Source organism: Vanacampus margaritifer, chromosome 7 (genome assembly GCF_051991255.1).
Source record: "Vanacampus margaritifer isolate UIUO_Vmar chromosome 7, RoL_Vmar_1.0, whole genome shotgun sequence".
NCBI lineage: Eukaryota > Metazoa > Chordata > Actinopteri > Syngnathiformes > Syngnathidae > Vanacampus > Vanacampus margaritifer.
In genome coordinates, this window is record NC_135438.1 from 19079959 (window position 1) to 19095283 (window position 15325).

General features: G+C 40.8%; 2 protein-coding genes across 2 annotated transcripts; one reads left to right on the plus strand and one right to left on the minus strand.

Moving 5' to 3' along the window:
- The first annotated feature begins 8911 nt into the window (after positions 1–8911).
- Positions 8912–12311, plus strand: krt98 (keratin 98). Its single transcript, XM_077569923.1, has 8 exons — positions 8912–9309; positions 10562–10644; positions 10721–10877; positions 11302–11463; positions 11541–11666; positions 11746–11966; positions 12064–12074; positions 12171–12311. The coding sequence occupies exons 1-8, from the start codon at positions 8974–8976 to the stop codon at positions 12266–12268; spliced, it is 1194 nt and encodes a 397-aa protein (XP_077426049.1). The 5' UTR covers positions 8912–8973; the 3' UTR covers positions 12269–12311.
- Positions 12312–13132: 821 nt separating this feature from the next.
- LOC144054704 (keratin, type I cytoskeletal 50 kDa-like) lies at positions 13133–15107 on the minus strand. The gene is made up of 7 exons (XM_077569922.1): positions 14604–15107; positions 14442–14524; positions 14190–14346; positions 13951–14112; positions 13744–13869; positions 13425–13642; positions 13133–13338 (listed from the first exon to the last, which is right to left on the minus strand). Exons 1-7 carry the CDS (start codon positions 15039–15041, stop codon positions 13242–13244), a joined length of 1281 nt encoding a protein of 426 aa, XP_077426048.1. The 5' UTR covers positions 15042–15107; the 3' UTR covers positions 13133–13241.
- Positions 15108–15325: the final 218 nt, after the last annotated feature.

Sequence of the window (15325 nt, forward strand, 5' to 3'; positions counted from 1 at the left end):
CTCACCTGGAAGCATACATCAACATCGTCCCTTTCATATGAATGTTGGTTAATGTTCTTTCTTTGAGCTTGTATTTATTGATGAGAATATTTTTGCCAGATTTTCTCCATCCAACAAACATGTGAATTGTTGCATGCTTGCAGAGTTGCGTTTCTTCAACACATGTTTCCCATACAGCACAGTTAGCAGGTCTGTGTGGGATCCACAATGAATCATAGCAAGGCACTGTTGCACACTCCTCGGAGCCTGCTGTCAACGTACCACACCCCAGCGAAGGCAGGCATTATCACATCCTGTTCAACTATTCGGACGGCGCTGTGCAATAACTTCCCAGCATGGAACATCTATGCCAAAAGTCCAGCACACAACGCACAGTTATTGACATGTGCAATCCAGGTGTGTGCGCACTCTAGAGTGTGCGTGTTAAACATTCATCAGGATGACAAGTGCTCATAACTGTCATCTGTTTTAATTTAAGTAGGCACACAGTTGCGTGCTTGTGTCAATAGATACCTTACTTTGACTCATTCAACAATTAATTACTCATTTAAAAAAAGATTAATGAGGAGTGAGGGTGGGGTGTTGCAGTACAGAGAAAGGTACAGTATTTTCGCAAAATAAAATTATGTTTCTGGTTGTTATATCTACAACTTGTTTGACAGAAGCGCTAATATTTTCTTTGAATGTCTAATCTCTTCTTCCTGTTGTCGTTAACATTGCAACTTGGCATAGCGAGATAAAAAAGACATTATACTGCGATCAAGGTTAAACTAAAGTCTTGATATTTCCTCCAGATGCTTTTATTTGACTTGGCAAACACATCAGTTAGTCTCAGTGCCACACCCTTCATGAAATCAGATTCCTCAACATTCGAGGTGACTTTTACTATTACACAGCCCCCTCTAGTGGAAGATCATAAAATGCAGGCAGACCAAGACAACTGAAGAGGAGGAGCTAGTGTGGGCTTTTTTTCCCCATTTCATTTGTCGTTTTAAATATAATCAAGCACCACACATGAGGGGAAAGAGTCACTGCACTTATTTTGTGTCAGTGGCGTTCCTAGCTTGAATGTTGAATGTGTTTGTTAATTTGGTGAATTTAATGAGTGTGTTTAAGCTTTACTTATCTTTCGTATGATTGTGGTGGACAGAAGCGTGAGCGGGGTTGTTTTTTTCCCACAGCGGCTGTGTACTTTGCATTGTTAGGAAACACGTCGTAAAAATTTACAATTGCCACTTCCCACTGCACTTACAAAATAAAAGTCTCTGCACGTTCCAGCTGGCAATGGTTTATTGTGATGACGTGCAATACCAACAGTGCATTTAAATGTCACGTTCACCTAAATTAAAATGATCTTCTGTAAAAGAACACACGTCAGACTTTTTTGTTTTGTTTTGTTTTTCTTTTTTAAATGACGTAATCTCATCGTGGTTATTTATCCCTGAATAAATGCGGCGTGCCCGCTCGCAGTTTTGCTCACATTTGGCTCGCAAAATATACATTTCAACAATGTGAGAGCGCTTATTTCGAGCCTTGACTTATTGCGATAAATGGCGTTTTATGATAATAATTTTGGCTTTGTCTCCCAGCGTGCTTGCATTATTTCATGTTAAGGGTTTAGCTCCGCATCCTCCAAGCATTTCTTGTACACAAGGTGGGCACCAATTCCCCATGTCATGCTGTAACACCTTAGAAAACCATTTAATTTAAGTAATATTTTTTATTTTAAGGGTGTCTTGTTCATTGTGATTTTTTAAGGGTATCTTAATGACATGCACCTGCCCAACAACGTCGCCCTGTCCACATAACGTACAGTACATACCATATTCCAATGTTTATCGTAGTACCAAGACTGACCTGTGAGAGGCAGTATGGTGGCACAGGGCATCCAGACTGCCAGAAAATTCAAAGAAGAAAGTAATCATCCAATCACTGTTAATAGTAGTAGTAATAGTAGTAGTTGTAGTGGATGACTTGTAAGGTATACAAACGCTCACCACAACCAGTTGTTCCTCTTTTTGTGTCTGGCAACACCTCAAGCTTCAGTATTGTTTACTATATGGCTGTTGTTTCGGTTTTTAGTTTTTGTTTATTTTGTTTTGTTTTCTTTTGTTTTTGTCACAGTAACAGTTGGTCTGTGTTGACCACACACGTAAGTATTTGCCATTGGAAAATGTTTATGATTGCAGTCCCATTGTTTACCCAACAGAAAAAGTTGGAAAAATCTCTCTTAGGAGACTCCACAGAATAATCGCTCAAGATAATCTTTTAGAAACATCTGATAATAGGCCTTTGTTAGTTTATAGGGAGGGGGAATTCTCAAATTTGGCCCAAATGTTGAATTAAACAAGTGAGAGCTTTAACTTGACCCCCAGGAGAACCCAACGCGGAACAATTAAAGTCATTGAATATACACTAGTATGGACATGCTTTTCACTCTCTTCCTGCGATACACACTGAGACACTGAAAGTATGCCGTTTTGCAGAAAACCACAGTGTGCATGGCTGCATGTGCACAGCGAGGAGGTGCAGAATGTGTCTGAAGAAGAAGTAAATTAAGAGCTGAGAAGACTGAAGGCCAAATCAGCTTTTGTTCAGAGTTCAGTGAGCATTCATTCTGTCCGTTCTTTTGTTGCAACTTGGGAGGAGGAAGAGAGGGCGTGCCGTGGAGGCCTGCTGGGGGTGTTGACGCATACTATGCCAAGATTGGTCACTGTGCCATTATTCTTTAAGCTTGCCTGACACGACTTGACCTTTGGACAAGAATCATGTGTGAATTTAGGCCAGCGTGTAGGCTACTGTATGTTCACAAACTTTCTGTCTCGTGGACCTACAGTGAACCCTCGATATATTTCCTCATAATTGTTATATCGAAAAGTTCTCATGCCACCTCTTCAAAAGTATTACTTTTCAACATTTTTAGATGTGCAGATGTGGCAACATGAGAAAGAGGCAATGGCAGTTTTGTGTCAAGGAAGAAGAAGCGCAGTGTCATGCCAGACCTGGCCAGCAGATGGAGCTGGAGTAGAAAAAGTCTTGAAACTGGATCATGCAGAGAAATAATGACATAGTGTAAATGTGTCTCACAGACGTTTGGAATAATTTCCTTAGTTTGTATCCCTCAGACTGTGAATAAACGGAATTCCTGCTAGCTCTCCGCGTCCTTTCTCTTCTATAAGAGGCAGCATAGCCCGCTCCTCCAAATTGCTCAAGTTTCGAGCCACAGCAACCTCGTTTCAGGGACAAAACAGGATGGTTGTGAGACAACAAGGAAAACAGGACAGGAAATTGTCTCATGCTATGATTGCTATGGATACCTTGTTAGATTTGTAAAAAAAAATTAAAAATACTTTTTTTAAAAGCCATTGGGCATGAAATTATCTGTTTTAAATCAGTGGCGGTTGTGCACTCTTAATTAAAGCATGTTCCTCTTTATGAGCATGGTTAAGCGTTATTACTCTATATTTTGAGATTTTTATTTCTATTTTTTTTTATTGTATTAATATAATATCCGTTTTTATTTGTTTATCTATTATATGTTTTCAATTTTTATTACCATTGTTCTACCAAAGGTCAAAATTAATGTACAAATTATGTTTGACGATTGATGTGTCTAAAAGAATTCTGGGGACGGGGATCAATAAGCCATGGCTTCAACCCGTCAGCCCTTCTTTCGGATGTTGTTGATGTTGCAAATGATGAGATTGGTGAAATCTGTTGTAATAATATGGCCAAAAGGATTAAAACATTTTTTAAAGGGTGCTTAATATTCACTCCCAGCCATTATCACTAAAGCAATCCCCTTCACTCCCAGCTGTTTTACTGGATTTTGGCTGACTTTGCAAGGCCCACAGAATATTGTGTTTTATTGCTATAAAAACATGAAACCTACCAAAAGAAAGATTAAAGTCTCTTCTTTTATCTGGAAAAAAGTATATTTCTATCAGTTTCCGTTTTGCAGCGATTAGCATTAGAATATAGCAAAGTTGTATCATCATTCACAAATCTATTTAGAATTAGGAGTAATTGAGGGGTTTTTCAACATTGTCCTGGTTCATTTCCTTTGCTCTGCTGCCAGCTGCTGGCCGTTTGTGTAATAACTTACATTTCTTCAACCGTTCTTTGCAGTTGAGAGGCTGCATCAAAGCCTTCTGTATGCTCTAGCTAAAAAACGTATAAATACGTCTTTGGGACACTTAAAACATTTAAAACAGAATATAGACTATAAATAATAATAATAAATAATTGAATATAAATATATATAATATAAATAATGAAGCTGTGCGTTGATGGAGAAAGTGAGGAGGACCACTTCACATCAGGATTTTCCTCAATTATGTGTTTCATTGAAAACAAAACAAAAATCTTGCATCACAAAACTATTTGTTTGACATCTGAGGCTCCTATTGAATAGTATTACTTCCGTTTTCTTTTTTTTTCACCACTAAAAGAAGGACTCATGTGCAGTATGTATGACATCATTCTGGATGGGTCAACGACTGTCAGATCAGTAGATGGCACTCAAGAGCTGCTCGTCCGGTTCGAGTACCCAGAGCAGAAATGTGCTTGTTGGCCACCACTCTATAAAATGTAGTTTACTCATTTAAGTCCATGTTTGTCTTTGAGGATGGCAGCCACTTTGTTTGGCGGCGAATAGAGTGGGCTTCGTTTATGCCCACAGCAGCACACGCAAAATGTCCCTTGTCTTGCTAATAAAAAAATTCCCGCTGCTAGTTGCACTTTTGGTTTACTAGTACGACTTTAAGATGGACTCAAACAGCTTTACACAGAACTGTGGATGCCGTGTGAGCATTTTCCAATGATATCAAATAAATGCTTGAATAGCTTTGATGTCTCCTTGTTAAAGTGTTGCTTTGAGATATGAGTGACTCGATTTCCAAGTTTTCAAGAATCAAGCCGTCATTAGACTTTCTTTCTTTTTTTTTGCTTTGATTTGCATGCACACTTGAGATACGAGCATGCTGGCAGCCAGTGGCTCAACTCACTTTACAGCAAGCAGCAGCTTGACAGCCACAATTCAGCATGTCAACTCAGATTATTTGTTTCCCCTCCATATGTTAAGTTTTTACACCTGGATCGTCTCCTGCCACCTACCAAAATGTCATAAGTAGCTTGCTTCCATGAAGAACTAAGTCATTGTGACACCAAAGGGTGTTGATGTCTGTGTGGCATGAGCAGGCAAGCAGGGTGACATTTTTGTCAAGAGCATCTCACAGAACAAAAGATCTTCATAATGAGCTACTGAAAGAAAAGCATAGGATTAAGAAAGCTGTTTTACAGGCCAGCCATGCCTATCGTGTTTCCGCATTGGTGTAGAGGCTTGAACCATGCGCAATCAATGCCATTCATTCCATACGGACTCTGTTATTGCTATTATTTGTCAGAATGGGTAAATTAATGGATTTATTGTGTTTTTGAAAATGATACTTCACATTTTTATTTCTTAATATTAATTACAATACATGCACTTTTGCAATAGATAGCACTTTCAACATACTTCGTCTCTGTCATTTTTTCCATCATCGTGCTTCCACAACTTTTTAAATAAGATAAATAAGTGTAGATGTACTTTCCATCCCCCCAAAAAAACACAAAAAAAGGCCATGTTTGAAGAAAAACAAAAAATATTATTTTCTCTATGTAAATGTCTTATCCTGAGTGGCCTTTTTTTTTAGCTTGCTGAGCTGGTGTGACGGCTTCTTGGCAGACTCCGATGTCACCTCGGCTAATGTAAATATTAAGTAGTGCTTCCGTACAACAAAGCTAGGAAAGTCTCCTATATTCTAAAAACAGCTGGGTCAAAGGTAGCTAACCCAATTATGGATAAAAAACGGACCAATCCATTTTATGGTTCAATTTGACCCAACTTTCTGGGTTGTTTTATACCAAATTACTTATTTTCTTTTTTTTTAGCATCCCAGAAAGTCGGGTCAAATTGACCCATAAAATTGATTGGTCCGTTTTTTACTTTCTTTTCTTTTTTTATCATCTGAGAAAGTTAGTTAGGTCAAATTGACCTAAGTAGACGATCCGACCCAACTTTCTGGGTTGTTTTATACAAAATGACCCAATTTCTTCTTCTTCTTCTTCTTCTTCTTTTTTTTACCCCAAATGACACAATTTTTTTTACCCAAAGTTGGGTCAAATGTACCCAAGTAGAGGATCTGACCCAACTTTCTGGGGGTGTTTTATACAAAATGACCCAATTTATTTTCTTTTTTTCTAAACCCAAAATGACTCAATTTTTTTAACCTTAAGTTGGGTCAAATTGACTTTCTTTTCTTTTCTTTTAACATCCCAGAAAGTTGGGTCAAATTGACCCAAGTAGACGATCTGACCAAACTTTCTGGGGTTGTTTTCTACAAAATTGCTTCTTTCTTTTTTTACATCCAAGAAAGTTGGGTCAAATTGATCCAAGTAGACGATCCGACCCAACTTTTTGGGTTGTTGTTTTTTTAAAAAAAAAAAAAAAAATGTACCTTCTTTTTTCATTTACCCAAACTGACCCATTTTTTTGTTTTTACCCAAGGTTGGGTCAACTTGAACCGAGTAGAGGGTCTGTCCCAACTTTCTGAATTGTTGTATACAAAATTACCATTTTCTTCCCCCCCAATAGAACAGGAAAGTTGGCTCAAATTGACCCAAGTAGACAATCTGTCTCATCTTTCAGTTTTTTATTTTTTATTTTATATCCAACATGACTCAATTTTTGACCCAAAGTTGGGTCAAGTTAATCCAAGTTGTTTTATACAGAATGATCTATTTTTATTTTTATTTTATTTTTTAGTTGCAAAAAAACCCCAAAAAAACAGGTAGTTGGGTCAAATTGACCCAATTTTTTACTCAAAGTTGGGTCAAATAGAACTAAGTAATCGGTCCTTTTTTTCCCATTTCATTCACTTCACCAGCACTCAAACGTCACAGTCAGTCTTTTGAAGTCTTGCTTGCTTAATAATTGCATAATTTGCATCAGCTCATTCACATTAGTCAGTTTGCAAGCATTGAGGCAGAATTTGCTTGCTCACATATTGAATTTGGTATGGCTTAATAAAATAATGAAGATCATTGTTTTTTAATATGCTTAAAATAAAAAGCCTTCACAGAAGCGTACAGATACATTTTCTTAACCATGTTAGCACTTGAAAGTACTTAAAAGTGTGTGCATGCTGCTGAGAGTTTTCCACAATCTGCAATGACTGAGGATATTCCTTAACGGTTATCATCCCATCTGTGTGTCATGCAGCGAGACGTCACGCCAGTTGTCAGGCTGACGGGCGACAAGACACCTGTGACACCGGCTATGTTGCTCAACGAGATGAGGCCTTCAAAATACAAACATGTAAGCGATCATTTTCCAGAGAAGACAGGATGTTGTTTCTGGCAGTTGCTGAGATGTTTCATTTGTATGTTTAATAATCAGCATCTCTGGTGAATAAGGTTCATGATTTTGCCATGTTGTAAGACATTGTTGTGAAAAACAAATATGTATATGACAAAAAATATGGTGTGTGTATATATATATATATATATATATATATATATACATGGTATCCAGTAGAGATGTTTTCTATTGCAACTTTAAGATTAAGATTGTATAGTGCACACCCTGCATTGTTTTCTCCCTATGAAAACATCATCCTGAGGGAAGTATATGATGATGCAGAGAGCATTTCAATAATTGTGCACAATAAATCATTCATCAAATTCATCACAGAAGTGCGAGCTATTTATTGGTGCACTGAGCTAACCTCATGACTGAGCCATGTTCCCACTGATGGTACGTCTTGCCATTTCACTCATTGTTTTCATCTTCCTTTTTTTTTATGTCCTATTTTTTGTCATTCATTTGGCCGCCTTTCCGAGTCAATGTGTCATCATCATCGCTCTCTTACTCTTTTTTTGGTGTTCTTTAATTCACATTTTACACATACAAAACCAACACCACATTGTTTTTCATTTCCATCCCAGGTTTTGGTATTGGGCCAATACCCGGCCTTATTTCAAGGTATCAGTACTCATAGAGGCACCTGATACCAGTATCAGGCACCCACTTTTGGCCGTTTTATGATGAGCAACTATTTAAAAAAAAAAAGAAATTTTTATTGCCATTCATTTCATGCAATTTTAAGGACAATCGCTATATTGGGACATATAGGTCATTCTTTAAGTGTATCTGTCCTTGTTTTGAGCCTGGCAAGAAAATAGTTGAAACAGTTTTAATCTTCACTTTGTCCGGGATAGGTGTAACCCAGTTTTGACTTAAAGATCAAGATAAATGTGAAAGAAGTGTATTTGCAAACAAAGCTTACAGGTTTCTCAATGTATGACAGGAATGCATGTTTAGCTTAAGGTTATGCATACCTCGACTCACACAAACGTCCATATTGTATTTGCTTGTCGTTCAATCTTGTATTTTGAAGTCCACCATGCTTGTGTGACACTTGGACGTGAACGTATTTAAATGCTGATGAGAAACAACTCCACAAGCGTCAGTAAATGCAATCTTGCACATTTCTGCTCTGATATATTTGACTTCAATAACTTTGGTCTCGACCTTTGGCCCTTGTTTGGCTGATGTGAAATTGTCACCGCTGTGTGTAATTTCTGTCACATTCATGAGTCAACATTTTCTGACATTTATCCTATAGCTGTGTGTTAGTTAAGAGTTTTGGGAATGGTAGAGAAGTATTTCAAGAATGGTCATTCATTGAGAAATGATAAAATGTGGAATCACAAGTTTGACCTGTAATGAGGGCGGATGAACCCCTCACCCACTAGGCACCACCCGTGTGGTGATGGAGCGATTGCATGGTGTAATGATAGCCACATTCTTCTCTTTCAGCTAAAACTCCTCCCACTTTACCCACTATATAACCCAAGCAGTTAAGTGATGCTCACAACTGCAGATCCTCTCTAGTATTTCCGACCTGGTCCACATCCAGATCCTGCATCATGTCTCTGAGCGCTAAATCCTACGGCCAGAGAACGCTGAGCGTTTACGGTGGAGCCGGCGGCCACGGCACCCGCATCTCCTCCGCCCAGTCATGCTACATGCCCGCTCCGGGTTTCAACCTGGCCGACGACCTGGACCTCCACGTCGGCGCCAACGAGAAGGCCACCATGCAGAACCTGAACAACCGTCTGTCTTCTTACCTGGAGAAGGTGCGCACCCTGGAGAAGGAGAACGAGCGCCTGGACAGGCAGATCAGAGAATGGTACCAGAGCAGAACTGTCATCAGCCACGACTACAGCAGTTACTTCGCCACCATTGATGAGCTGAAGGATAAGGTGAGCGTAGTAGCATTCTAGGATTAGCTGCCAAATAGTGTTTCTGTTGAATGTAGTAGAGATATGATGGCACTTACAGCTGCCAACAACTCTTGTTTAGATAACAGACAGCAAATTTCATTCCAAACTGTATCACATCATCACAACAATAACATTTACACGGCAATGCATACATACTTTTCATCCTATTTTTTAGCCAGTTGTTCAGTTGTGACAAATAAGTCGGGATGTTCAATACCACTTTTTTTTCAAACCGATACCAGTACAAGTATTCAACTCTTGAGTAGTCACCGATACCAAGTACCAACACCAATAGTACTTTGATGAATAAAAGTTCCCAAATAAACAATGTCAGTTGATTTTAAACAAAGGCCGACATATTCCAATATAATATTTTTCCTTACAATTGTATAAAAGAATGTCAATTTTCTTTTCATCTATTTTATAGCTGCTATTTCCTGATTGTAAAACGGCCACAAGAAGGCTGATACAAGTATCAGTGACTGTCACAAGTACCAATACCTTGAAATAAGACCTGGTATCGGTCAGGGGTGGACTCTCCATCAGGAATTTTGCAAATTTCCCAAACGGCCAGCCATTACCTACCCACCAACCCCCGTCAATAAATAGAAATCGCCACATCGCAACCACCACCACCTGTGCACAAATAGGATTCAGAGTATTTCCATCGTTTGCGCCCACCCCTACCCCACCCCGCCGGCAATGAATATTTTCCCAAACTGAATTTTGTTACCAGTCCATCCCTTGTATCGGTACTTGTCCATCCCTACAAATAAACAGTGTTTTTATATGCAAAATAATCCGTCCATGAAAAACAACACAGTACTCTCTCTTATATTATTATTATTATTATTATTATTATTATTATTATTATTATTATTATTATAATTATTATTATTATTAATAATAATAATATTATTATTATTATTATTATTATTATTATTATTATTATTATTATTATTATTATTATTATTATAAACTTTGCCAATCACAAATTAACCTATAAGGGGCAGCAGATTACTAGTTTTTGTGGTCATGTCATACATTTGCAGCCATTTGTTGCTCGGCACAGATCATTGGGATCAATCCTAACTGGTTTGCCTTTTTTGAATGGCAAAACTAAAACTGGAAGTCAAGCACTCAGAAGGGTACATACATCACACATGACTGTTTGAGATGCCAGTGAGCTCATGTTGTGGGCTCTCTGAAAATGTTTTTCTTTCCTTGTCAGATCTGTGTCGCCGCCAGGCTCAATGCCAAGGCTATCCTGGATATTGACAATGCCAAACTGGCTGCCGATGACTTCAGAATGAAGTGAGTGTGTTGTGTGTGTCACGTCACGTACTTGATATTTGCGGCGAGCCGCCTAACCCTCAGCGACCTGCGTCAGATATGAGAATGAGCTGGCCATGAGGATGACGGTGGAGGCGGACATCGCTGGGCTGAAGAAGGTGCTGGAAGAGATGAACTTGGCCAGGGTGGATCTGGAGTGCCAGTTTGACGGTCTGAAAGATGAGCTCATCATGCTGAAGAAGCATCACGAAGAGGTGAGGGTGTCCTGCCACTGTTTAAACAAAGGCGCTTGAGCAGAATGAATGAGTTATCTTGATCGATACATTCCAAGACCAACACCCATGATGTGCTTGAACACAATTCTTCACCTCAGTGTGTGTAGCTAACACCATCCCTCTTCTATTCATTATTCACTCTACAGTATGTGAACAGTGTCACTATTTGTCACGGTCTATTGTGGCTTCAGACAGTCCTAAAGTACACACAGGACCTCAGTCCCCTCTGAGAACACTGAGGAAATTCCATGTTAGGTTAATGTTTTTACAAACACTGTTCTCTCCTCTAAATACACTTCCTTGCATCCTTCTTTGCTTCCATTAGCATCATGCTATTTGCACTGTGCTTCCTAAGGCAGGAAAGACATCAGTTGACACGATTACTTCTTTGACCTCCTCATAGGAATTAGCTCTGCTCAGGAGCCAGATGGGCGGCCAAGTTAACGTGGCCGTGGACGCGTCGCCCTCTCCTGACCTCAACCAGATTATGACCGAGATCAGAGAACACTATGAGGCTATGATCGCCAAGAACCGCACGGAACTCGAATCCTGGTACCAGAACAAGGTGAAGAACATGGCTAATGATAACTTTCCCAAAAAAATCTGAATTTACATGTCATATTGTGTTTGGGATGTACCAAGATGGTAGCAATAGAGCAAGAAGTGAAGACACAGTCAGAGTGTCTGGTGACGTCCCACTCAGAAATCAAAGAACTGAAGAGCACCCTCCAGAGGCTTCAGATTGAACTGCAGTCTCATCTTAGCATGGTATGTGTAACTTTGCCTTTTCAAGTGAACACGTGAATAGTCATTTCACGCTCATGTCTTCTCTGTGGGGTCCCACCAGAAAGCCTCCCTGGAGGGCTCCCTAGCAGAGACCCAATCCCGCTACGCTGCACAGCTAGCAGGCCTGCAGAACATGGTTGTGAGCTTAGAGGCCCAGCTTTCCCAGATCTACGCCAACATCACCAGCACTAAACACGAGTACGACATGCTGTTGGACCTTAAAACGAGACTAGAACTAGAGATTGTAGAGTACAGACGGCTTCTGGATGGAGAGGAAGACAGGTGAGGAAAAAAAAAATTTAATTCTGTGTTAGAATCACAGCAATCACATCATCAGAATGACCTGAAATCATGTTCTGCTTTTTTTCTTCTTTGCCAGCTCAAAGCAAGGTACGTATCCTCAGAGGCACCATTAGCATTCAACAGGGTTTAAAAGGTTTAAACACAAGGGCTACCTTTGCTCATGATTCTTTTTCTTTCCTTCAGTGGTCACCAAGGTCATCACATTGGTGGAGACGGTCGTGGACGGGAGGGTGATTGAGAGCAGCAAGACTGTCGATGTAGATGTGGATGAGATTGAGTGATACCTTGGAAGAGACTCAAACCCAATAAAGATCATGCAGCTCATGCTTGTGTGCTGTAATTTCTTAATGACTTGGACTTGCTACACCTCCGGGCAACCCCGTGCCTGAAGCCGGCAGATGTGGAGAATTTGGGTCCAGAAAGTAAAAACCATAGCCACAAGTGCTTCTACTCAACTGGCAGGTCTGTGGCTAATGCCAGTCTGTGACAGGTTTTTACTTTCTGGACCTGGATTCCACAACCCTGGTGGTGTGTCCTGTGATTGACTGAAGACCAGACCAGAGTGTAGTCTGCCTTTTTCCCAAAGTCGGCAAGCAGATGCTTTATAGGAAATGGATTGATGTACTGTATCTCCAAATTGTTTTCACTCCTACTTTAATCCAAGATGATATGAAGAGAAGAATAAAAACAACCCTGGTTGGACCTTGCAAAGTTTAAAACTGATCTTGTTGAAACCAGTTCAGAGTTTGGCTCAATCTGAATTCTTTGGAGGGATAAAGGGGGCCGTTTTTCATTCCCTCAGCAAGAAACACTGGCTGCTGCTTGTAATTTGATCGGTAATGGATGTCACACACAGACACACTCAACAATTTGACCTATCACCTCGTAGGTGTTTTCAAGGCACTTTCCCAAAGCTTGTAGAACCAGTACGTCAAGTTGAGATATATCCCAACATGCACCGGGTCAAACTATAGCATTGTCTCTGAGAGTGACCACATTCATTGTTTTAATACACCCTGAAGACTTTGTGTTTTGTTCATGTTTCTACATTTATCTGATTTTAATGTCAGACCAATCATATACTGAGGTAAAACTCTTGCAGGCTCAAAAAAGTCAAACAAATGATCAAACACAGACACAAGGTGTAAGGTAGCAGACAAGGAACCTTTTATTTCATCATTTCATCTGTTTGAGATGAAAGGTCGTCTTCAGGTGTTACACCCCCTTGTGCTGCTGTTTGCTGTGTGAGGCAGCTTATGTGGAGCTGGTTGTAGAGGACACCACTTTGCCATCCACCATCTCCTCTGTGACCAATATCACTCTGGAAGAGGTGGTTTTGGTAGGACCAAAGCTGAGGAAGGACAATAACAGTGAATGCATTAAGCATGTGATTCACTTCTGATGACTGCACTTTTCTTCAAGTTAATTTGATGTTACCTGCCCTCGCCGTCCATCAGTCTCCTGTACTCGGCAATTTCCTTCTCAAGTCTGGTCTTAATGTCAAGCAGCATGCAGTATTCCTGGTTCTGGTTTTCGATCTCGGCGCGCAGTTGTGTCAGTTGTGCTTCAAGGCTCGTCACTTGTGCCTGGAGTCCATGGAGGATTCCGGAGTATCGGGATTCGGTTTCAGCTAATGTGTTTTCCAGGGATGCTTTCTGGAGGGGCAAGTACAAGTGAGACTTAAGCATTCAAGAATATGTAGATGGGGACAATGAGTCGAGTGGAAGTTCTAGCTAGAAGGCTCTGCTTTATTTACCATGCTAAGTTGAGACTGTAGTTCGATTTCCAAAGCTTGTAGGGTGCGACGGATCTCAGAGATCTCCGACCTGGAGGTCTGAAGAGTTTCTGTGCTGACGCTCATTTCCTTGTTCAGTGACTCGCACTGCAATAGACATGATGGATGGTTAGTACCATACTCAACTACATGCTACGCAACAACCAACAAACTTTCAGTGGGAATGACCTTGGCCTGGAACCAGCTTTCCAGATCTCTCTTGTTCTTCGCGGCCACATTCTCGTACTGCTCTCGGATCTCACTGATGATTTTGGTCAGGTCGACCTGTGGTTTGGCGTCTACTTCTACGTTGATCTGTCCGGTCATCTGTACCCTCATGGCTGCCATTTCCTGTCACGTAAAAATGTTGGTAAGACTTTGGACTGAGAGTAACATCAGATACAGAATATGAAAAGTTTGCTTCTCACCTCCTCATGGTTTCGTTTGAGGTGGACAAGCTCATCCTTGAGGCCTTCAATCTGCATCTCGAGGTCTGAGCGGACCAGTGTCAGCTCGTCCAACATCCTCTTCAGACCGGCAATATCTGACTCCACTGACAGGCGCATAGCCAGCTCGTTGTCATACCTGTAAGACAGCAAGAGGTCAGAAAATCCTGCTACATCACGGGTCATATGTATTTTCAGTTTCCTATCATCTTCATTGTCAGTCTTGAAGCTTACTTAGTTTTGAAATCATCTGCTGCCAGTTTAGCGTTGTCAATGGAAAGATAGATGCCTCCGTTGATGCGTGTGGCATCCTGGATCTGTGAGATTTAGAGATAGAGAATGTTAGTGACTTTTAATGACTGTGGAATACACAAAGAATAAGACATGTATTCTTACCTTTGCCTGCAAGTCGTTGATGGTGGCCTGATAAGCGGAGTAGTCACGGGCAAGGGGGGAGGCTTTGCTCTCCAAGAACTGACGGATCTTCAGCTCCAGCTCGGCATTGGCCTTCTCAAGGCTGCGCACCTTGTCCAGGTAGGAGGCCAGGCGATCGTTCAGGTTCTGCATAGTGGCCTTCTCATTGGCTCCGCTCTGGAGATCAAATCCCTCGCCATAGCCTGAACCCCCTCCGCTGGAATAACCATAGCTGCCGCCGGCACCTCCGCTGGAATAACCATAGCTGCCGCCGGCACCTCCGCTGGAATAACCATAGCCGCTGGATATTCTTGAACCCATTCCACCTGCACCTCCATAAACGCTCGAACCCTTGCGAATACTGCCAACCAGGTTTCCACCTGAGTAGGATTGGGTACTAGACCTGTATAATGATGCCATTTTGATGATTGGTCAGTGGTGTCTGCTTGCCTCAGAGAGGAGATGATGGACTGAGATACACAACACCTCCTGGCTCCCCCTTTTATGCAACTCAAACCGGATTCTGGTGCAAGTGGAGGCGTGTAGATGGGAGGAGCATTACCTGAGATTACCGGCCCCACCTTTCACACCTTATCCCTCGGTTTAATTTACCCGGTAGTATCTGAAGGAGAAAGTGGGACATGTGGAAATCAAAATCCATTAAAAAAAAATAAAAAATCTATTTCGACCACATACAAAACGTA